Source organism: Genypterus blacodes, unplaced genomic scaffold (assembly GCF_046128005.1).
Source record: "Genypterus blacodes isolate CSIRO-AG114 ecotype Tasmania unplaced genomic scaffold, CSIRO-AGI_Gbla_v1 ptg000105l_1, whole genome shotgun sequence".
Taxonomy (NCBI): domain Eukaryota; kingdom Metazoa; phylum Chordata; class Actinopteri; order Ophidiiformes; family Ophidiidae; genus Genypterus; species Genypterus blacodes.
This window is the reverse complement of record NW_027466909.1, coordinates 1,356,412-1,381,054: the sequence shown is the minus strand read 5'-3', so window position 1 is coordinate 1,381,054 and position 24,643 is coordinate 1,356,412. Positions and strand designations below refer to the sequence as shown.

General features: G+C 46.4%; 1 protein-coding gene across 2 annotated transcripts in view; it reads left to right on the top strand.

Annotated features, from left to right (window-relative positions):
* The window catches only part of cdh11 (cadherin 11, type 2, OB-cadherin (osteoblast)), a 63,186-nt gene extending 41,024 nt beyond the window's left edge, over positions 1-22,162 (top strand). For both annotated transcript variants that reach the window (XM_076160272.1, XM_076160273.1), the window contains exons 3-16: positions 1,539-1,886; positions 2,660-2,799; positions 3,370-3,664; positions 5,038-5,157; positions 6,177-6,344; positions 9,943-10,130; positions 14,126-14,239; positions 14,353-14,492; positions 14,615-14,751; positions 16,710-16,831; positions 17,023-17,140; positions 18,266-18,517; positions 19,003-19,154; positions 19,573-22,162. In XM_076160272.1, coding sequence (XP_076016387.1) covers positions 1,745-1,886; positions 2,660-2,799; positions 3,370-3,664; positions 5,038-5,157; positions 6,177-6,344; positions 9,943-10,130; positions 14,126-14,239; positions 14,353-14,492; positions 14,615-14,751; positions 16,710-16,831; positions 17,023-17,140; positions 18,266-18,517; positions 19,003-19,154; positions 19,573-19,938 — 2,454 coding nt within the window. In that variant the 5' untranslated portion in view covers positions 1,539-1,744 and the 3' untranslated portion in view covers positions 19,939-22,162. The remainder of the gene's footprint in view (positions 1-1,538; positions 1,887-2,659; positions 2,800-3,369; positions 3,665-5,037; positions 5,158-6,176; positions 6,345-9,942; positions 10,131-14,125; positions 14,240-14,352; positions 14,493-14,614; positions 14,752-16,709; positions 16,832-17,022; positions 17,141-18,265; positions 18,518-19,002; positions 19,155-19,572) is intronic.
* The last annotated feature ends 2,481 nt before the right edge of the window (positions 22,163-24,643 follow it).

Sequence of the window (24,643 nt, the reverse complement as noted above, 5' to 3'; positions counted from 1 at the left end):
ATGAAAATGGCATTGAGGCTTATGCAGATAGGCACACACACACACACACACACACACACACACACACACACACACACACACACACACACACACACACGCACCCATCAGAAAACTCAAGGACAATTAGCCAGATGATGAGCCAGTGTGGGATAAACTGTCAACACCTCCTGCTTGGCTGGTCATGTGGTCAGAAGGAGCCAATGATCCCTGAGGGAATTTTCTCATTCACTGAGCTGTTGAATATTATTGGGAGCTCACTCACACACACACACACACACACGCACACTAGCACAGGTAGCACACAGAGCAGCCGTACAGTGGAGGCGCAAAGAGAGAAAACCGAAGCAAAAAGAAACTTGTTTTATCTTTTAAAGTCTAAACTGAGTGTGTTTCATATAAAAGTGAACAACACCGATGTGGGCGTGTGAAGGATTTACACTTGTGCCCCCAAATGTCTGGATGTGTCGTCATGGAGACTCAGTATGGACACAACAGCAGGTCTGACATACACAACACCCTGCTTCCCTCTCAACACATTAGCTTCTTATTATGCCAAACATTTGTATTGAAGGTCTGAAGACAACAACAAAAAATAATAAATCTATTGTCCAACACATGAGATACGTGTGAAAAAGGGAACAAAGCAACAGTGAGAACTCAGCCAGTTATGTCATAGGTGTTAGTTTGCTTGCTTTGATTCAATCCTGTCCTCTACGTATTTTATGACATAATCCAAAAGAGCGTTGAGAGTTCAGCTGGCATGTAGTCTTGGCTTCACATGTGCTCCCTCCTTGATTTCTCTGGTTGAGCCTGTATCTCAACACGCCCACATGCTGAGACATTTTCATGTACAATTACCGGGCGAGGCGTTTGACTGACACGGATCTGGAACGACAAGCAGCGAGGAAGCAGCATCTTCCTCCTCCTCAGGGACGCGGCGGTGGCGGCGGGTCACCACTGTGGATGTGACACGTTGGGTTTTTGCAAAGATCAGACTGGTGACCTTTTCGCCCGGCTGTCCGTCTGGGCGTAACGTGTTGATGCCTTATTCATCGCCTGTGTTCAGAGCGCTGTTTAACATTTAAAAACTCTAATCCACTGGAAGGGGATTAGAGAAAAGTCATCATATCTGACACTGCTGAATTCCACTTTCACGCCTCCACGTGTTTGCTCTGCCTCGCTGTCACCGCCCCGGAGTTTGCGGTTTACGACCTGGCGGCGTACACGAGCCGCACCTCGCACACTGAATCAGCCCGTGTCTAATTGAATTAAAGCTAATGAGTTTACACACGGCATTGTCGGGGTAATTAGTGCAATGTCCTTATCAACACGACAACCATTTAAAAAGTCAGATGTCCGACTGCAGTCGATGAACATCGGCCTTCACAGGAGACGAGGAAGAATAATTGCTAAAGGGTTTATGTTGCTGTCGGTGTTTAACCGCTCTTTTCGTAATTAATCCGTGTTTACAAGGCTGCAGTTTGGTTCAGTGGTGAGCAGTGTCATCATTTTTCTCCTCCTCATCTCTCCTTCTTTAGGCTTGCTGATTGGAGCCGTAGAATAACAGCGAGGAAGAGGAGGAGTAGCTCAGCCGGGTGAAGCTGGTGATGAGTATCTGCAGCGACTGGCTCCATCTCAGCTAACGGACCGGGACGTCGCTAACACCTTCAAGTGGAGGGTGGAGCTCCACTGAGAAGAAGCAGGAAGTAGGAGGCCAAGCGCACAGTTGCTCAGGTCGGGCAAGATGGCGATGAAGAGCGAGAGCCGGGGGCTGCTGAGGGCCTTCCTCCTGTTTGTGGGCATCTCCGCGCTCTGCGGCGTCGCGTTAGGAACACGGAAAGGAAACGTCGACTTGGAACAACGGGGACACAGACACAGACATCCAGGTATGAGGAAGACGATTGACCTGATTCTTCCTCCCTCACATCTCACTTCCTCCTTGTATTTATATACTTTAAAAATAACAAATGCCTCATTGTCAGCTGTCAGTACTGGAATCTATCTTTGACAAATCCTGCGTACAAATGTTCATTTTCACTTCAGCGCAAAGGTTCCTTTACTTTTTGACAGCTCTCATTTGGGAGCCAGAGTTGCGTCGTGTTGACATTTGGTGGTTAAATAGATGTTTGTTGTCCCGCTCTGAGGCTGTGGTTGATCAGGTCCAAAGTGCTTCTGCTCCTTTTTCATGCATTCTTGATGAATAATGATGAGATGAGGACCTGATTTCATGCGTTCCTGCTCTCACTCAACAGGCTATTTGTCAGTGCAGGCAGTAAATATGGTAAAAGACTCTCATGTACAGGCATCTTGTTTTGTTGAGTAGAAGGATCCTTCAGCTCCTCAGCCTCTCTCACATGTGTCAGCTCCTCTTTAGGCCCACAAACGCAGCCTTTCTTGCTGATGACAATTAAGCAGTCGCACAGCAGCACACGCAGGTTAAGTGCAAACTTGGAGAAGTGTGTGTCATTACCGCCACCCACCCGTATTTTCCCCCTGCTGGAGTCTGACCTGGTGATCCGTCATCCTCTGCTGCTTTACACACACAGGAAACAGCTGTAGAAGCAAACAGCACAAACGTCTCCTTATCAGAATTCCACTGGTTATCTGCATTTAAATGTGTTTGAATCTTACCTGCTGTGGTTTGTTTTGCCCCTGGTAGGTCACCTGTCACTGCACAAACACAGACAGAGGGCGGGGAAGGAGGGACAGGTTCTCCACCGCTCCAAAAGAGGATGGGTCTGGAATCAGTTCTTCGTTATTGAAGAGTACACCGGACCTGATCCAGTTCTGGTGGGCCGGGTGAGTACAAAAGAAGCATTCATTCACCCGCCATCGACTTAACCTCCTCCACTCCACGAGTCAGGAGGCTGTGGACAGAAGCACCACCTGAATAACCTGAATGAATGGACTTAGTGCTTAATGAACAGCTGCATTGCCCTCCAGCGGCTGTCATGGACGAGCCGAGCGGCCGAGCAGGGTGACGGCAAATCACCGGACGCAATAGGATTTAATTTGACTTTTCTCATTTGTCAAAGTGAGGAGGTCGCGTTCACTTTGAGGGTGAAGATGATTGGTGGCGCTACACCGCAAGCAACGGCATCACTCACACCAAGTGGTCCCTTTCACAACAAACAGGGAATAATGTTTACACTACATCATTGCCTAAAGTCGGCTGCTTGTAAAACAACACGAGTGCATTTTAATGTTGAGCTGTTCATCTTTTTGGTGCCAACATTTTTCCCTTCAACCCTTTAAGTCGCATAAATGGACGCTCAGTGTTTTCCAGTCAGGCCATCACCTCCCTATCACAGCACGTCTTCTTCTTCTTCTTCTCGCCTGTGCACTGACCGTTCCCTCCTCTCTCTCCAGCTCCACTCAGACGTCGACTCAGGTAAGGGCAAAATCAGATACATCCTGTCCGGCGAAGGCGCGGGTACGATCTTCGTCATCGACGACAAGACGGGCAACATCCACGCCACCAAAACGCTGGACCGCGAGGAGCAGGCCCAGTACACGCTAACGGCCCAGGCTGTGGACAGAGATACCAATAAGCCTCTGGAGCCGCCGTCAGAGTTCATAGTCAAGGTGCAGGACATCAACGATAATCCTCCCGAGTTCCTGCATGGCCCGTATTTCGCCAGGGTGCCTGAGATGTCCAATGTTGGTGAGTAGCACGAGAGGGAACGAGGGAAGTGGAGGGAACTAATGAAATTTCAGATTCAAGGCTGAGGCGGAGAAAATTTAATGCAAAAGCAGAGGGAGATGCAAATGTGCCGATTGGGGGAAAGTAAAGGGCAGCATAGATGAATATCCAAGTAGAGGACTCTGTGGATTAAATAAAGATATCATTTAATCCCCTCTCTTTGCTATGGAAAAGCTCCGTCTCGCAATGAATGACATTTGCTAATGAAGTCACCAATGGAGTCCATGGGCGGCGTGTTTGTCTGCTAAACAGCCTGTTTCATACATTATTAATCAACGCTGAAATCTGAACACTGGAACCGTAACAGAGAGGTGCATACTGGAGCCCAGATGGAACCATTAACACACACATCCAACTATGGAAGCAGCCCCCTCCACACACACACACACACACGTTTTCCTGTTCTTTTTATATATGTATGAAAGGAGAAATGCTTTCATGCAAATAAAGAACAGAGGAATCATTTAGCGGTATCTTGGCATGAGTGAGTAACTCCTACCATTTTGCTACTTAGAGCTCATGAATAGCTCCTGATAGGTTTTCTCTCCAAATATTATGTGGTGTTGGAGCGTCTTCAAACCCCGGAGGCTGACCTGAAACGAACCGCACTGGCAGCCGTATTTGCCTGAATCTCTTGAAAGCCGAAAGAAATCCCCCTTTCTGAATGAACCGGACTCTCAAAGAGAAAATCTTCTGAAAGGATTCTGAATGAGTTTTCACAGCCATGCACCTCTAAAGCAGAACGGCTGAATGCAGGGAAACCTGGCAGGGAGGAGCTGCCACTCACCCAGGCGTGAACGTCAGGGCCCCCAAACGGCACAACCTGAGCGCCCAGAGGAGCTGGTGTCTGACCAACCAAGGGATGGATTCACTCACCAACACAGAAAGAGGACAGATACAAATCCCACTTTAGAGGAACATTTAGGAACATGGCTGCCACATTGAGACCAGAACTGGAGTGAAGTTTATTACATCAAGTATATTGGCCATAACAGTGTCTTTTTCAGGTAACCTGGGGTTGTTTCAGCTGTCAATCATACATCTTTCACTTCATCTCAAGGGTTAAGTCAGAGATCTGTAGATCCAAGGGTCGCAGAACTTTCCTCAACTAACTTTAATGTAAAATATGTAAACTTGAATTTTGGAGTGAGGAGACAATGATGAAATATGGAGAAACAAGAGTGAGTCCAGTGTCGCCTGAGCAGTTTCTGTTGTAATATCTGACACAAGGCCAAGAGTGCTGCACTCTCTGGCTCAGGCAGGCAGGAAGGCAGGCAGACCGAAGTGTCATCTCCTAACTCATCTCCGTCTCGCCCTGTGTGTCTGTCTTGCAGGTACGTCGGTGATGCAGGTGACAGCTACAGATGCCGATGACCCAACCTACGGTAACAGCGCCCGGCTGGTGTACAGCATCCTGCAGGGACAGCCGTACTTCTCCGTGGAGCCGCAGACGGGTAAGGCTGAAGACACGACCTCGTCACCGACAACCCTCACGCTCTGATTCTATGTTGACGATAGCAGAACTACAACTACTTCTTCAGCTTGCACCCACATTTTCAAATTGATGATATGCTGGTTAATGTGTTTAAATTCAGGATATGTATTGATTTCCCCTGGATGAGTCTGGTTGAGGACTTGTGGTCAATGGACAAGTGGAGCCCTCTATCATTGTGTATCCATACAGCTTCACCCTGCTGGATCTGCTTGTTGCTAATTGCTTATTTCGAAGACAATATTGAAAACCCTTTTAACAATATTTCTCCATTTACCACTCTGAGTGCTAAAAGCCAAGAACTCGCTGTAGGGATCGTGTTACAGTGCATCCTACCCTCAAATGGTGAGAAGGAAATGTTACTGTAAAAACTCTCCCTCTCAGTCGCTCTGCCAACATTGGGGTTTGCATTGATAAGAGGACTTGGATGTAGGGAGAGAGGTCAGGGAACTGACTCAGCTACACCGGGTCAGAGAGTGAAGAAGAAGAGAAGAGAAGGAGGAGAGGGAAAGTGGTTCAGAGAGTGAGTTTGTGGGAATTGAGTGATTAGAGGAGAGAGAGAGAGAGATGTGTGGTGACAGCAAGAGGTGGAAATAGAGTGGAGGGTGAGGAATTAAACGGAGGGAGTTGGAGCCTGAAATGAGGACTTCTGATGTGTTTAACTGCAGTTCAGATTTATGTAAATGATGAATGATGAAGTCTCCTCTCCTCTAAAACGGGATAGATGGAGGAAAATATTATAGAGGAAAGTGTGAATGAAAACACCTCATTGGCCATGTTGTACCTTTTCGTTTACACACTTATTTAGAGTGTTTGAAACATTCACAGGTCTATACAATCACACACACACACACACACACACACTGTAGATAAGGAATGAACACTTCTAGCAACTGACTCACTCTCTCTCTCTCTCTCTCTCTCTCTCTCGCTCTCTCTCTCTCTCTCCTTCTCTCTCACTCTCCCTCTCTCTCTCTCCAGGTATAATCCGTACGGCTTTGCCAAACATGGACCGCGAGGCTCGCCAGGAGTACGACGTGGTCATCCAGGCCAAAGACATGGGGGGTCACATGGGCGGCCTGTCAGGCACCACCGAGGTCAAAATCACCCTCACAGACGTCAACGACAACCCTCCAAAATTCCCACAGAGTGAGTGCAGTGCAACGATCCTCATCTGTCCCTCTATGACTCTGTGACTGTCTCACACTCTATCCTGTTTCTGCATCGTCCTTCTGTGTGCGAGCGTGTGTGTGTGTGTCGGTGTGTAACCCAGAAAACTGTTCCTTGCTGGACAAATTGAAAAACATAGAAGCCACTGTAGGAAACACAAGGAAGACAACTTAAAAAATCAATTATTAAGAGTTCTTTAATGCCCCCTCTCAGGCACTGTGTGTGTGTGTGTGTGTGTGTGTGTGTGTGTGTGTGCGCGCGCGTGTCTGCTTGTGTGGGTTTGTGCTTGTGTGTGTGTGTGTTAATTCCGCTCCTTTTCCCCTCTGATGAGCCGCTGATTTGCAAGGCAATTAAAAGGCAGTGAAATATTTACCTTGGTGTTGTTACACACTTTATGATGAGGGAGAGAGAGAGGACGACTTCGCCTCCTGATGTCAAAACACAACATTCACTGCCTTCTGTTTTTGTGTTTTCAAACGTATGAGCATTAAGAGTTGATGAAGTGATGATTTCTTAAATGATTTTATTAAATACAAAGCTATGTCTCATCTATTGGAGGCGTAAAAGCTCGCTGCCATCATCGACCCTGAGCCAGCGGAGCTCCGAGAGGTTTGCAGACGGTTCATTTGACAGAAACAATGTGCGGAAAATCAGCTGTGATTCATACCAGCCGGCCTCATCCGTCTCCACCTCTTTCTCTCGCTCTCTTTCACGCCGCCGTTCCCTCCTCAGACTCCCTGCCCTCCGTTCTCTCCTCCTCCTCCTCCTCCTCTTCTCTGACAAAGGCTCGGCTTAGAAGCGCCAGGGATGGATGAAGAGAAGACAGAGGGTGAAAAGAAAGGAACTTAGCGTGTGGAGAGGCTGGAGAGAGAGAGAGAGAGAGAAGGAGAGAAAGAGAGGCGAGTCTTCAGAACCATCACTCTGGCTCCCTCGTCTTCTCGGCGAGCAGACTCGTCATGCTAAGCTAAAACCTGAATCCGCCAACCGTGACAGACGGGAAACATTTTCAGTGAATTTTTACGAGCAACAGTTGTCCTTTATGATGCCTGTGCTGCTCAAAGTCCAATTTGTTCCACATACTGTTTTCCCTATACTGTGTGTTAGAGACTTTGATCTCTATAAGGACATATGCACATTTTCTATCCGTGTGCCAGGTCTGTAAATCCAGACCCTCCGACTGGCAGGCTAAATCCCCTAGTGGCCCTTGGAGTGATATCAAGCAGGACCAGAAGGTTCGGTGCCAGAATCAACCCAAAACCTAAATAGCAACAGTATTCCTACTCCATCTGTGTTTTGATCAATTATTCTCCAAAGTTTGCAGCTCCTTCTGTCGTCTTTGACCCCTCCAGCTCCTCCACAACAAACCTGCCTGTTTATTAACACCTGAAGGTTTCCACGTCACACCTGTGAAGTTGTCTTACCTGTGTGTGAGTGGAGTGCTGCATCACGTAGAGGTGTCAGATCAGATGCTATAAATGTGTGAGTACAGATTATGACACAGTAAAGGACTCACCAGTTTACAAGTTATGATGCCGTTCGGCATTCAATCAGCGCCTCTCACAGAATCTGTGGTATTAATTATACGTGTTGCATCTATGGAAAGGTTTGCTGGGCTGCTGATGGCACTGGAGCTGTGGTTGAACTCCAATGAAAAACAGAATCGCAAATGTTGACATTGTTACTGCGGCGTTTGAGAAAGGTGTGTATGTATGAAGCACAGCTGGTGTGAACAGGGACAGACATGACTTATTTAGGAGCTGGGCAGGGTGAGTGAGAGAGGGTGAAACAGAGAGAGAGAGAGAGAGAGAGAGAGAGAGAGGGAGTTAAGACAAGAGAAAGCAGAAGACAAACAGAGCCAAAGTGAGACGCAGAGGAAAATAAGACAGAAATAAAACATCAATACACACACGGGGAGAGAGCAGCGTAACAGATAAAACAGAGAAATGATACACAGCAGTGTGTGACTCTCTCCCCTGTGTGACTCAAGCAGCTTTCCAGTTTCCACTCACACACACACCGTTGTGTTCTCTCTTTCATCGCCGCTCTCCGTCTCCACCTCGTCTCTTCTTCTCACCTAATTAACGAGCATCACTCGGTCCCGACCCCCCAAATCACCCTGCATCGACAGGAGGCGGAGCAGCAGAGAGAAAGGAAACCGATGCAGGGAAATCTTCCAATCAGTTCGTCTGCAATCTTTCCAGTTATTTAGTTAGATAGGTCTGAGATTAAATAGTGTTAATAGATGTCAGCTGCTGTGCTACTCCTTCTTCTTCTTCTTCTGTGTTTGTCTACGTGAGCAAAAGACAATTGAAAAGCTTGTAAAGAGATATTGACAGGGTTTATATTTTCCTGCCTAATTTACACATCGTTTACCTCCCATGTCTTTAGTAATTGCGGAGATAAAACCGTCACGAAAATAAAACTAATGTTGGAATGTAGTGATTTGTGTAATGACTTCGACTGTTAGCTGCTCTCTGGAGTTTACACAGAAAGTAGACAAGAGTGGGAAACAAGGATGATGATGTAATCTATTGACTCAGAGGCAACGCGACGCATTCTGTGTCTACTGGGTGCTCGACTCGAGACAAAAAGGAAAGAGGGTGAGAGAAGGGTTTTGATTGGATGGAGTGGAAAGTGGAGAAGAGAATGAGGGACGGGATGGGAGAGGAACGTGTCTGCGAGACGGACGAGTGCGAAGAGGAGTTCTGAAAGGAAGGAGGGGGGACGCGGAGGAAGGTTTGGAACAGGGGAACTTTGTGAGGATCGATGGCAATGTGTGAGGAGGGAAAGGAGGGTGGAAGGAGGAAGGAGGGATCTAGACAAGATGGATCCAACCCTGGGAATCACTCTCCTCTCCTGTTTTGCTCTGAAGCAGCACACCGATTGAATTTCATGAGTCACAGAACAGCAGAACACCTGGACCAGCAGGATAAACGTGCTAAAGACGTGCAATCCTTTACAACCAAGAGAAACGTAGAAGAAGAAAGTGGCGAGGAGGCATGAATTAGGGGAGGGGAGCGGGATCTTGAAACGCGAAATCGCAGAGAAAGATGGAAGGAGGAAGAGGAAGTGATGATAAATCTGGGAGGAGAGTGGAGATCAGATGAAGCAATGAGGGAAGGGAAGGCGTGAAGAGGGAAGGAGGCGGAGGGAGCGCTTTGGATGATAAAACGCCCCGCAGACGGAAGACAGATTAGAGACGGAAGGAAAAGGGGTGAGGGAGGAGAGAGAAGGTGAGAAATGAGAGAGAGAGAGGGAGGAGGATAGAAGAGGAGGAGAGCGAGCAGACATATGGTCCTGCCGCTCTCATTCTGCAAACCAGGTGTCTACACACACATGCACACACACCTGACACTCCATAGGGGATATTAATATCCTTTGAGCCGTATGAGACAGATGGTTTGCTTCATCTTAATCCCTCTCTGCCCCGCAAAACCTGACCCTACTTCAGACACTGGCGCCGAGTCAGAGCGCCCGGCGCTGAAGCGAGCGCCAATCAAACAGGAAGTTCAGGCAGCAAAGTTTGAGAATCTGAAACTCTTGAGTAATTATTCTTCATTGGTCTGTTTCTCCGTAGGTGTGTATCCCATGTTTGTGTCAGAGGACAAAGTCCCCGGGGAGGAGGTGGGCCGCCTGAAGGCCAAGGACCTGGACCTGGAGGAGAACGGGCTGGTCAGCTACCGCCTGGTGGACGGGGACGGGATGGGAGTGTTTGAACTCAACATCGACTCTCAGACCAGAGAGGCCGTGATTAAGCTGAAGAAGGTAAATAAACAAACAAACACGGGACAAACAAAGACAGAAAGATTGTTGTGATTGTACTGGTAGCTTCTAATGAAAGAAGACAAAACACCAACACTGTGCAGATGATGATGATGACGGTGAAGGAGAAGAAAGAAGGGCAGAAAGAAAGACATTGTGGAAGATGGAAGTGAGGGGAAGGGAGAAAGAGGGAGAGAGAGAGAGAGAGAGAGAGAGAGAGAGTGCATTAACTTTCATGCTTCCCCAGACCAGAGAGCTCATCTTCTACTCTGCGACTATATGCTTCACACACACACACACAAGGCATAGCTTCTAGTGACCCAGCTCAGCACACACAGTGACTTTGTCTTTCTCTCTCTCTCTCACACACGCGCGCACACACACACACTCACACACACTCAGAGTTCCATATTCTCTCCTCATACACAGAAACTCAGTCATTTCTGCTCACTCACTCACTCTCACTCTCACACACACACAAACACACACACACACGCACGCACACACACACATACACACACACACAGAGCTGTACATTTAGCTGCAGGTCAGGATTATGAAGTGAATCTTCCAGGGAGCTGTGGCAGCTTGCTCCTCTGCTTCCCCCTCTTGGGAAGTCTGACCTCTGAGTCTCTGCTTTAAAAAATAATAGAATTTAGCCGGCAACACTGTGTGTGTGTGTGTGTGTGTGTGTGTGTGTGTGTGTGTGTGTGTGTGTAGCGGAAATAAGAATCAACCATACACACCAGAAGTTTTTAGGTTTTTTCTTCTGCCTGTTTCATTTTAGATCATTCAAAGTCAATTTTGAGCTTTTTTAGATAGAACTTGAGATTAGACTGTGATGAAACCTGCAGAGATGGAAGCTCAGTATCACTCAGTGTGTCCTTACAACAAAGGAGAACGCTGAGAGCCTAAAGCCCACAGTTTGATTCCAGCGGTGCTGTGGGAAAATCTGGGTCTGAACCAAATCGATGCGAGGCCGCTTCATTCTCTGTGTGCCGAGCCGTCGCCCTCTGCAGCTCAGAGCACGGCACACACACACACACCTCCTGCTGCATCGTGCTCTCAGCAGGAGAACCGCTGAATAAGTAACGCTCCTCTCTCCAACCGCCGCTATTGATGTGCCCTTGAGCCAGGCGGTTAACTCCCCACCGCCAACCCTCCATCGACAACTGTAAGAGACTACATGGCTGTCGTGGGGCAACACTCAGATGGGAATTTGTTAAATTTGGCCGCTTGCGATGCAGGACGGAGCTGGAAGGAAGCTCCATCCAAGTGGACTAAATGGTAGCAGCACATGGGAGCAGTTAGAGTGTGAAGGAGGATTCCTCAAAGGCCCCACGCCTGAATGTGCTGATAAGCAAAACAGGACAGCCCAATCAAAGTAATGAGAGCAGCTGAAACGCAAGTGGAGCACTGTGTGTGTGTGTGTCTTTGGGATTGCAGCTGTACACCAGCCAAATGCAGAAAGCTGAGCTTGAAGAGCCCAAGGAACCACGTTCCACTTAGCTCAATGCAAGACTAAACAGAACCTGTGACCTCATTGTTATACAGTTTGGCCAGTGCGCACACAGACTTGCACGCACAATGACTGACACAAAGACACAGAGACTAATACTGTACACATGCTGACATTCAGCTTTCAAGAATCCGACTTTTGTCTTTTATCAGTGTGCAATAACAAATGATGTCAGCTGAGAAGTTTAGAGTCGTTAGGAAATCAGGCTTGGATGGTGATCTGAGGAAAAGTGTGTGTGTCTGTGTGTGTGTGTGTGTGTGTGTGTGGTCACTGATTGGAGCATGCAACTATCAAAGAGCAATCATTCATCACACTTGTCTTGGAATAATAGCTTAATATCTCTGTGCTGATTTGAAGTGTGTGTGAGGGTGTAAGTGAAAGAGAGGCAGAACGCACACGAGCCCTCTCAATGTGATTATGACATCTCCAATCAGATCTGGATGCGTACGTGTGTGTGCAAGTATGTCTGTGTGTGTGTGTGTGTGTGTGTGTGTGTGTGTGTGCGCGTGCGCTTGTGTGAGACAATCGTGTCTTGATGCCTCTCAGGGGAAATCAACACCTTTTGCCCCGGGAGGCACTTCTCGCGAAATTAAAGGCAACGACACACACGCTGGCGCAGACCTATACACACTTTCAAATCAGCACTGAGAGAAGCCTTCACCAGTCTTTATTCTCTCTCTCTCTCTCACACACACACACACACACACACACACAGGGATGTGCTTTAATCAACTATTCTCTTTCAACTGTGTCCTGACAAATGCAGTCCACAGAATATTAAGTAGTTGTGTGTGCATGTGTGTGAGTGAAAGAAAGAAACGGGGTGGGGGGGGAAGAGGGGGGGCGAGCGAGCAGGTGAGAGGGCATTATTATCCTGAACATTATTATCTTGCATCGATGAGACAGAGCGAGGAAGAGGATATTAAGAGATTGGAAATTGGAGTTATAAACTGGGGGATGGACGGAAGAAAGAGAGAGGGAGAAAGAATTGAATGGATTGGGGGGGGAGAGGGAGATGGACGCCGAGGAGAAAAGAGAAGAATGAAAGAACTGGGTCACATCCATCCTGTTAGCAGCGTACCTGTCATCTCCACGTCACACACCTACACTGATACCTCCGAGTCCCCCCCCGAATGAATGAGCAACAACCACTGAGAGTAAAATGTCATTCATGCATTGGGTCTCCTGACAGCTGTGTGACTTACGGAAAAAAGCTTGGGATCTGATAGATTAAAAGGACGCCGCAGGCTGTTTAGAGACTTGTTACAGGCAGATAAGGCCGGCCGGCTACCGTGATGGATGATGTAATCATAATGATAATGATGGTATAACTTCGATCAGGCCTAAAGCTGATATTAGTGATATCATCAGCTAGCCGGTGCTGCCTGTGTGTGTGTGTGTGTGTGTGTGTGTGTGTGTGTGTGTGTGTGTGTGTGTGACGGGATGGATGTGAGTATGCTGCTCGTCAGCTCCTCTCCTCCCCTTGGAGCCTTTCATTAAGCGATATCAGCCTGGAGACCAGAAGATCAAACTTACTGTTGGGAGTTGAAGTACAAAAGCTGGATAAAATAAGAGTGTGAGTGTGTGTGTGTGTGTGTGAGGGGGGGAGGGGTGATGGTGGTAATTATCCGGGTATATAAAATTGTAGCGATACCCCGAAAGAGCATTATTTAGTGTGATTATGTGCTGCAGCCAAGAAACGCTGGCACCACGAACGTCCTTCTGATCACAGTAAAGAGCATCTCCTGGGTGTTGTGGCTTTTTATTACCGTCGCTGCCAAAACGTCTGTTGATTTTAAAACATTTTCCCCACGCGACGGATAAGAGCGGAGGAAAAAATGGGCTGGGGGTTTTGAGATTCGTCTGACGTGTGGCGGAGCACCATCTCCTCACAACTCAATACCAGGGGGAGGGGGGGGCGGTACAAGTCAGCGGGTTTCCCCTCAATACAGACTTAAGTGAATTGGAGCTTGGTCCAATATACGGGCGGATGAAATCTGAGGCGTTCACACTCACCTCGCTGTGACACTGAAGAGCCTCGTCAGCGATACGAAAAAGAGATTTGATCTAAATTCACCTTCCATGTTCAATGACGCGGTGAGAAAGTGAGTTCTGTCTCACTAACAGTCAGTTAGTTAAGAGATGCAAAGTTATAATATGAGCTGTAGGAGTGATTCCAGGCTCGGGCTCTGTTGCTGTCGTTGGGTCTGTATCAGAAAAAGTAATAGTCACGGTGTTACTGTCAACATCAGCAACAAGAATATCCCTGCATGGCACTTTTCATGTTACAACAGTGCCCCCTAGCAGAGGACAAGAGTACTACACTGCTCCGTCACTGAATGTCACTTAAACCTCTGCAGTGGACAGAGAGAAAATACTAATCCTTTTTTCTTGATCTAATTTTTATTCTGAGCTGAACTGACCTGTCTGCTCCCTCTCTCGCTCGCTCTCTCGCTCTCTCGCTCTCTCTTTCTTTCAGATGGTGGACTTTGAGACAAAGAGGTCGTACACTTTGAAGGTAGAGGCAACTAATCCTCATATTGACCCTCGTTTCCTCGCCTGGGGGCCTTTTAAGGATGAAGCCACAATAAAGGTAAACAACACAGAGCTTGTATGCATTTGTGTGGCAGTGACTCAAATCTCTCAAGAGCCTTATAACAGCTCCTCTCTCTCTCTCTCTTTCTATCTCTCTCTCTCTCTGTGTAGATATCAGTGGAGGACGCAGATGAGCCGCCGGTCTTCATCGCTCCCAGTTACACATTTGAGGTGGAGGAGAACGCACCTGAGGGCACCCTGGTGGGCCGAGTCCACGCCAAGGACACGGACGTCGCCAACAACCCAGTCAGGTAAACCAGGGCACTCTCACACTCAGACACACACCTTCACTAATCTAATCTAGCCATATTAGGAGATTTGGCTTTACACTCCAATACGTGACTGCATGTGTGTGTGTGTTTGTTTGGTACAGATACATGATTCCCCGGTACACTGATGTAGAACAGTTCTTCAGCATCAACTCAGAGGACGGCATGATCACCACGACCAGACCTCTGGACAGAGAAGCACAGGCCTGGCATAACATATCTGTGTCAGCTACTGAGATAGGTATGTACACACACACACACACACACACACACACACACACACACACACACACACACACACCTCCAGTAAGCATCATCTGTGTTCTGGCTTCACACTCAAAGCGATTCCTTTTGAGCTGACTGCCTTTTCCCAAATTGCGGTGTGTTTTCTGAAGCACATTTCAGGTAAACAGCTGTGATTTGTGGTACAGACACAAGATGGAGGCGAAAGACATCAAAAACAAAGAGGAACAGAGGGAGAAATCCCAGCTCGTAGACTCGCTTTAGGTCCTCCGCGCTCTTGTTCCGCCGCGCTGCCTACACTCCACGGCCTTATGTACATTATTGAAGTGGTTTCAGGCTGCTGTTTCTAATTTAGTTTCCCTCTCTGGGTGGGACGAAGGTTAGCTTGTTGTTGCTGCGAGTATCAGGGAGGCACTGTGTAAACCTCGGTAAACTAATTATATGTTCCGCTTTAGCCAGCAGGGATCGACTTTATGCTGACTGTTGTACAATATTTTGTCGAGTGTATCCAGCTGATACCCTGGTTAGTGCTCAGAGCCTCAAAGTGCGTTTAACAGTTTGCTAAGTCCCAGTTGTGCATGTGTGTGTGTGTGTTAGTGTGTGTGCAGCAGAGTGTGCGGGCCGCTTTTTCCCTGATAGATCGGATCTGACGTATTTTTTGGTAACGTTTCAGTACGAGGGTCACGTTAACCCGAGATGTGACGAGCGGGAGAGAGAGAGCTAACAGGTACATGCTCGTCACGCTCGTCCAACTTTAGCTAAGCTTTTCCCGATGATATTCAGGGTAATTTGAGTGGCTTTTTTTTTTTTTGTTCCCCCAGACGAGCCACAATTACGCTGTCAGACGTATTGGCTCAGGCAGCTACTTCACAGCTCATTTATATTCCACTGTAGGGTCTGACCGGCGTTTTTCCTGTAGTTAAATCCTGTAAGAGAACCGGAAAAAAATGGGGTCAATTAGCTTTTGTTTAGCGAGCGAGTCACTGACTGACGGAAAGTGTGTGTAAGTCCTGTTTACAGATGTTTGCTAACAAAGACACCCAACTACAGGAAAGAGTTGTTGTTAAAGAAGCTAACTATTCATTTCCACCACATTCACTCTTACTCACTACACGATGAGAGAGCGAGGGAGTGAGACGGCAGAAATACCAGTGGACCCACAGGCCTCAGTGGCGCTCCGACCCCCCATCCCCCCCTCCCCCTCGCCCAGGCCACAGTGAACCCCACCCTGGTATTTTGTGGCCGTGGCTCAAACTGTACATTGGAGCGCCGCGCGGTTTCCCCTGCGGCGTGATAGACGCCAGACGGACAGATGGTAATGGGCTCCCTTGCCCACTAAGCCGGGACGATTGCAGCGCTATGCTAACCGCTAACGGGCCCTGGGAAGCTAAATGAGTGCCTGGTAATGACAGGGTAGAGGGACATTCCTACGGGCTAGAATTGCAACTATGCAAGGAGGCAGCGCAGGATGGGACGCTTTCTTTTTTGATCACCGGATGAAGAGGAAGACAGATAGAAAGAAAGAGAGAGAGGGACCCTTTGCCCTCACTCTGTCTGTCTTTTGGAATGAATATCAGCCTCACAACTCATGTGTTGCATATGTTTGTCATTTTTTGTTGCTTTTATTGTTTCTTTATCACGCCGTTGGTTCTAATCTTTGCAGCATTTAGCCGGTATGCAAATCAAAATGTTTGCAGTAAAGAGGTGCGACTGAGTGTTATCCCACCTGACTCCATTTTGTCATCGTTAGTGTGAATCACAACAGCAGAAGACTGAGAAGGTGACAGATGACGTGACAGTAGCTTAGCTTAGCTTAAGTAGAACGCAGTCACACTCTCTCTCTCTCTCTCCCTCTCTCTCTCTCTCTCTTTTTCTCTCTTTCTTTTCTACCTTTTTTTTATACAGAGGTAGAATGATGATTTGTTTTTCCTCCACTGTGTGTGTGTGTGTGTTTAGGAGGCCACCACCAGGACACTAAAGTGCGAGTTAACATCAAAGTGAAAGACGTGAACGACAACGCACCAGAGTTTGCTCCCAATAATGAAGTCCTCATGTGTGAAAGTGTCGCCCCAGGGAAGGTATGTCTCTCTGTGTCTGTGTCTGTGTGTGTGTGTGTCTGTGTCTGTGTGTCTGTGTGTTTGTGTGTCTGTGTGTCTGTGTGTCTGTGTGTTATGACAAACAATCATACAAAGTTAAAATCACAGAACTTCACTGATGTCTCCTGTTTTTGTCCTGTCCTGTGCGTGTGTGTTCGTGTGTGTGTGTGTAGGTTATCGAGACAGTAAGTGCAGTGGACAAAGACGAGATGGCCCACCGACAACATTTCACGTTCAGCCTCGCCCCTGAAGTCTCCCACAACCAAAACTTTTCCCTCAAAGACAACAGAGGTAATGAAGCGATGATGACGTCGTTTTTCTCTCCATCCGCTCAGCCAATCTCTCTCCTCTCTGTCCTCGCTTTCCTTCGCTCTGATTACACACACACACACACCTACCTGTCTTGTCAGGGCCCACAGGCCGATCAGGCAGACAAGATTGGGTTCTGTCCTCTTTCTTTGAACAGTCTTGAGCAGTCTTTTTCAGTTTATTGAACTCATCAATATTTGTGTTGTTTCTCGCCCTCGCTTTGTTTTTTATCCACAACAGCATTCTTTTCACATTTGTCTCTTCAGAGCTTTTCATTATGCGGCTTTGATACGATCCGTGTTGCTATTCCATCGTGACTTTGATTGAATGATTTTCGACTGCGACCCTTAGAAATGGACTGTGTGGGCGTCGCTGCGCTGCATGTGTCCCGCACTCACCCTCAGATATCACAGAGGAAAGAATTAAGAACAATTAAGGAAGAAAAATGAGGCGAAATGTGAGGAGCAGTGGAGAGGAAAGAGGGGCTCTGTTTCCCTCTGGTTGTCTGGTTATTGTGTTGTTGTGGTTGAGTACACACACTGCACTGCCTCTTGTTCTCTGGCTTTATTGCTTTGTAATATATTTTTAATGCAAATGTTAAAGACTGTTTGCTTCCACACTTTGGCCTCTTGAAAAGCTTCAGAGGTGTGTGTCTCTGCCTTTCTAGGCAATAACGCTTACACAAGAGAGGAATTGTTTAGACAAGGAGGGAAAGAGAGACAGGGAGTGTGTGTGTGTGTGTGGGGAGGGGAGGGGGGTTTATAGGGTAGAGCTAGCTAAGTCATGTTATAACAGCGGCTTTTGATTGCATTTCCTCCTCAACTGATGAATGGACCGGCTATTAAACAGGAATTTAATATCACACACGTCATACTTCATTGGCTCACCAATGTATGTGTGTGTGTGTGTGTGTGTTTGTGTGTGTGGGTTAGGTGCAAAGAGAATGTATATTTGTGTGTGTGTGTGTGTGTGTGAACTTCAAAGCTGACAAAGTTTATTCCTGGCAAACTCAGTGATTTGAATTTTATCTTATACACACATTGTCTTTCCTCAGCTAAAGCGATCTGTCTATCTGTCTTCCCTCCTTCTTTTCTTCCTCCCTGGCAGACAGCACAGCCAGCATCCACGTGCTGCGGAAAGGCTTCAGCCGCGTGACGCAGGACGTGTACTACCTCCCCATCGAGATCAACGACAACGGCTTCCCGGCCCTGAGCAGCACAAACACTCTGACCATCCGCGTGTGCTCGTGTGACAGCAAAGACACCATCCTCTCCTGCAACGTGGAGCCGTACATCCTCCCCGCCGGCCTCAGCACCGGAGCGCTGATCGCCATACTGGCCTGCATCGTCATTCTCCTGGGTGAGAAACTCTAGATCAAGATACAACCTGGAGAGGATTATTTTACTATTAAGTGAATGTGCTGTAAGGAATGTTGCCAAGCCCACATTGAGTCACAGATTTTACTTTTCTTTACTGATCCACACTTCCGCTTCCATTTTTTTTAACAGTAGCACAGTCATGCTTCCTATTCACCTCAAGCCATCCAGCTTTGCCAGTAAAATTTACCCACAAGACACCACAACTGAGAACCTTTTTGAAGCCTGGCATGTTGTTAATCACCCTCGATTAAAATAGCACGTGTGTGTGTGTCTGTGTGTGCAGCACAGTACAATAATGATATTAATTAAACTGTCCAAGGTCTAATTATCTCCCACCGTGCATGCTAATTATCTAATCCTCACTTTTTTCCCTTTTTCTCAGACAATGTGTGAGGAGAGTTATGTAATCACTAAATGCGGGTTTCTGAATGTTGTGTTGTGTTTGTGCACTCTTCACTTTGGCAGCAATCGTGGTGTTGTTTGTGGCTCTGAGGCGTCAGAAGAAGGAGCCGTTGATAGTGTTTGAAGAGGAGGACATCAGGGAGAACATTATCACCTACGATGATGAGGGAGGCGGCGAGGAAGACACGGAGGCCTTCGACATCGCCACATTACAGGTACGGAGAGGAGAAACAAGCCCAGAGCATTTATGTTAGGGAATAACAGGTGATGTAGAGGAGAAGGGAAGGGCTGATCAAAGACAACTTTTTCATCTGATGGATAATCTGCATTTCCGCTTTTCCTGGAAGAGTCAAATCACTTACCTGACTAAATGTGAGCTTAAAGTATTACCTGTAAACTACAAGTATTGTTAGTAAACAGGTTATGATCAGAGGAAGAGAGAAAGTGGTACAAGAAATGAGAGAAGGGAGGAGGAAATCAAGAAAGGTTACATTCACGTATTTGATTGGTTTATCTCCTGTTGAATGGAAAATCTGAATCTGAATCTGAAACATTACTTCTCGTAAGTAGTGAGTAGCGATCTGCCTACGTCAATTGTGGGTTTTAAAATTAGATGTTGTCTTTACTGTGAAGAACCCAGATGGTGCCAACGGATTCCTGCCACGGAAGGACATCAAACCAGAGCTTCAGTTTCCCCTCAGGCCTGGCGCCGGCCTTCCCGGAGCCAACAGCGTCGACGTCGACGATTTCATCAAGTCACGAATCGGAGAGGCCGACTGCGATCCGACCGCGCCGCCCTACGACTCCATCCAGATCTACGGCTACGAGGGCAGAGGGTCGCTGGCCGGGTCGCTGAGCTCCCTCGAGTCCGTCACGACCGAGTCTGACTTGGATTATGACTATCTGCACAGTTGGGGGCCGAGGTTTAAGAAGCTGGCAGACTTGTACGGGACCAAAGACTGTTCCATTGACGATGGCGACGATGGTGAAGACTCTTAACAAAGGTGTAAGCGAGTGGACGCCCCCGATTTCTGATTCCAGGAGGATTTGTTGACTAAGGTTAACGTTCCTCGATCTCCAACTGCTACAACTACCAACTGATCAATCCATGCCAACTTGTTAAGACGTGTTAACATGTTGCTCTCCCAGGCGCCTCCCTTGTCCTCCAAGACAATTTGATAACAAACCCATTATGAACGCTCGGACTCTGTCCCCTCCCGGTTTTCCCTGAATCGCTCCGTTCCCTCCTCGGCCTTTCTCCCTCCGTCTCTCCACAGACTTCAGCCTCACAGAGCTGGGGGATTTACTGTGTCGCCAGTATTTCTGTTTGAAAGTGAATGTTTGGGACAAAATGTTGCTGTATGACCAAGATAACTTGCTCTCGGCAAACTCCGTTGTTTAGTTTCTTAGAGGTTCTATATCCTTTCATGGACTGGATTCCCTGGCTTCCTCAGTGGTTCCTGTGAGAGATGTTATTCCCTGAACAGGTTCCTCAGTGGGGGTATTGTTCTCATACTCGCTTTATTAGTGGTGTATGTTAAAGACACAGGAGCGAGAGAGAGCAACAGTAGCAAACGAAAAGAAAACATGAAATGAAAAAGCAAACTAACATGGAATCCAGCAGGAGAAGGCAAGTTGGCAAGTTTCACATTCGTCGTCGTGTGTGTGTGTGTAGATTTCAGCAGGTACTGTGGTTTAGACTCTGGGTTGTTGATACTGTGAAGACGCTCACAGACAACTGTAGTCATGGTGGCCTTATAATAAATAACCAACAACTCTAGAGTTATATACATCAAGAGACATGTGACGGAAGAGAGAGCGAGAGACTGCGAGCTACTGTAGCCACACACACCATGGAACCCATAAGGAAGGAGTGTCTGCGAACCTAATACCTTTTTTCTACTCCCAGAGACAGACGGATGGATTGGAGTTTTCAAAAGAAACTGTGGATGATTCTTTGTTTTCATTCGTCACCACTGCAGAGAAGACGTGAAAGGACAAGTCCCTCTCCACGCCCCGCCCATTCACGTTCTGTGTCCCCGTTGTAACCATGAGCAACCGTCTCCCGTTCCAGAGTCCACCAACGAATGATCAATCACAATGAGTAAAAACCTGTGAGCTCTAAAAATCGCCTTAAACTAAATGGACACTCTTGCAACGCAGTGCATTCTCTTTCTTTTCTTTTTTTTGTTTTCCTTCCTTTTCCTTTTTCTTTTTGTAACTTCGAAAAAGTATATTCAGAAAGCAAAATTACTCTCCATGTTAGGTATGTACAGAGCAAAACGTGCGGACATGAGGTGTGTAATCCCCAGGATCCAACTTGGCGCCGAGTGCACTCTTAAAGTAGGACGAGCGCTTCGCAGGACCTCTGTAAATGTGAAGATACACATTGTGATATTTCTCAACACCAGCTACGTGGGCGGCGGCATCTGTTGTATCAACACGTGTCGCTTTAAGCATCTGAGAAAAAAAATTGCTTTGAAAAATAACACGTGTGTTGTTGTGACTCACATTTACAGACTCTGAGACGCTTCCTGCTTAAGTGTGTGTGTGTGTGTGTGTTCAATCTGATTTTTTATTGTAATTATATTATTATGATTATTGTTGTTTTTTTATTATTATTATTATTATTATCATTATTATTAAGACAATAATTCTTCGTTTTCTTTGGCTGCAGTTACACAGGAACCCACTATGTTTAACTCTTTGCGGTTTAGCTTCGATATTCTTCTGGCTGTCTAAACAGGGAGAGTCGAAACCATGTTTTATTTTTCCTTTTTGTGCAGCCATAAAAATACCAGAAACATACCGCCAAAAGTTAAATATCAGCTTTATGTTTTTATGCCTGTGTGAATCCAACCTCTCTCGTTTTCTTTTTCTGTTTTGTTTTTCTGCATTATTTGGCGTTTCTTCGCTCTTTCTCCCTGGTCAAGAGGAAACCTAACAATCGTTGTTTGTTGCAGTGAGAGAACGCCTCGTTTTTATTCTCTGTCGAGTTTTATGGTACCGATTTGTACAATTTTAAAAGTTCTTATTTTAGTATACATGCAGAATATTCCAGTATTACAAACGAAAAACATGTTAAAAAGACAAGATTAAAAAAAATGTTACGGCATCACACTTATATTTTCTGAACATTGTACTGTTGCTTTACTATGTGCTTCAATCTCCGAAGCGAAAAAAAAACAACAACTTTGAAATAAATGCTCTTTTTATAAAATGATGTGGAATTGGCTGTGAGACTGGAGTTTGTTTGTCCTTTTAGCTTATCCATCTTCCTGTGGTCCATATAGAGGACATCACTGCCCACAGATCACCAATCTCCCAATGTAGAAGACTTTTGTTACAATTGTTAACTGGAAATCGGACTACAAAAAAGATTTATTGTGAAAATTCATTGCACGGCTTTATTGCGGAAATCACCTTCCCCTCGATTTTCATGAAGATTGATGTCTGGAAGAAATATAACAAAAGTCCTGTATCCTGATCTCAAAAGGTAAAGAACTCCTTCCTATATCCAAATCCCAGCTTGCTACAAAATGTAATCAACCTCTCTTCATTTGCATTTTTAAGATACTGCTTGTAGACACACATGCAGAATAATACATACACCAAACAACTATTACACAACAACACAACCCTGTGACACACTAAACATGACAAGAACAAATCTCGGAAACCGATGCTCAGTGAGAGGTAAGAGGAACTGCCATGACTTTGGACTTTGTTACACACAACTATAGAAAACATGACACACATTGTACATAAAATGTCATGCTTGCATCACACAAACAGACAAAGCATCTCTGAGAAAGGTCAGCATACACTTTGGGTGAATACGAAGAGAGGTGAGTGTCCGAGAGGGAAGAAATGACAGTGGGCGAGTGGGCAAGTGGGCAGGACGTGAGAGAAGAGGATGGGCGTATCGGCCTGTGTGCAGCATCTTACAAGATGTGATGAATTCATCCCCACAACCCACTTTGTTTACATTCCTCCCTCCCACAGAGATCAGTTTCCAAAATAATAAATAGTAAAAATAACATTATAGAAGTTGTTTTCTTTTGGGAAAAGTTGCACGTTTCTTTTTCTGCTGGTGGACTAAGAAATGATGTGAATTGTATTTCACACACATGGTCCTGTAACCCAGCTAGAGTTTTAGCCACAACACCCATGACTTAGCCAGCTAGATAAAATTATTGTTAGCAAACAAGCTAACAATAAGGCTATCTAGCTGGCTAACTTGAGCTATTTCCACTGATTTTAGTCTAAAAATAACTAACATGTCGACTTGTGTCAAGGACATGGGCTATTCCACACCAGGGACAGATTTTGTGTACATATGTCTGTGTGTATGGAATGGACAGAAAGGTTTTATTTCTGCATCGAGTCCCTATGTGACTTGTTTATGCTAAGAGTTGAAAGAAGTGCAATAGATATTAGAATCCAAAGATGAATAATGAGAGAATAAACACATGAGGAGGCGAACCTTTGCTTGTGTCAGACTGTAGTGCCGACAGATAAATACCTGCTGGATATGGATTCTGAAAAGATTTGAGAATGAAGGAAAGAAGGACAGGAAAAGGTCAAGAGGGAAAAGGGAAAATAAAAGCGAACTTTTGCACCTCCAGCTCGCCGTGTTTCCAGCGGGAGGAGGGAGGGAGGTGAACTTTTATACCTGGCTGAACATTTCTGGACGCGTCGCACAGGGGAGAAAGAGAGGAGAGACAGAGGGAGAGAGGCGAGACAATGAGTGAATGAGGAGGACAAGGCCAGCTAGAGGAGAGAGGGAGTGGGAGGAAAGGAAATTGAGGAGACGCAGAGGAGGGGAGACACTCTGCGACTGAATCAGCGAGGAGAATAGGAGGCGACCGAGCAGCAGAGTGTGGGGTCACGTGGAAAAGGTAAAGAGTTGCACCTGTTTATGCAAGCTTAGCGTCTCCTGCTGGGGGAGAGAAGGAGGAAAACACGAGGACAATCAGGTCTGTCTGTCTTAAAGAGAGAGAGACCTCCGGTGACCTTATTACCACAACCTTCAGACGTTCTTAACTGAGCACATCCTTAAAATTCACATTCCTTGCTTTCCTCCCTGTCTCTATGCATGTGCGTGTGTGTGAGCGTGTCCATCACTACTGACCTTGTGTGTCCCATCCTCCTTATTTAAACCCTTAAATACCACAAGCTCCACGAGTCCCCTGAGAGCCAGACTCCATTCTGCTCAACAAAGTCTCATCAGTGGATAGAGAGAGTTTTTGTGAGCGCGAACAAGATGAGTGTGTCGGTTTTAAATCATGTGTGTGTGTGTGTGTGAGAGAGAGAGAGAAAATGCTCCACAATATTACGGCACTCCTTTCTCTTCTCTTTGCATGCAGGTTTGTGTGAATGACTGGCACACTTTGTTGCGTCCATATGCAGCATCCCCATCATCATTCATGTCAACATGTACAATGCAGCAGTTCTCACCCTAATCTCCTGCTGACACCGGTTCTGCGCTGCCAAATATGGAGAGGGAATGTTGTAATGTTCAGTCATCTTCTTGAGACCGTGCAGCTTCAGTCAGGTATCAATAATTGTAATGTATCTTGGATAGCTATGGGGCTCAATACAGAGCAGTTCCATTATAGAGCTATTGATTTCTCTTAATATCTCGTAAATAAAAGTAAAATAGAGAAACTCAACCTACAGACACTATTCAAACATCAACCTG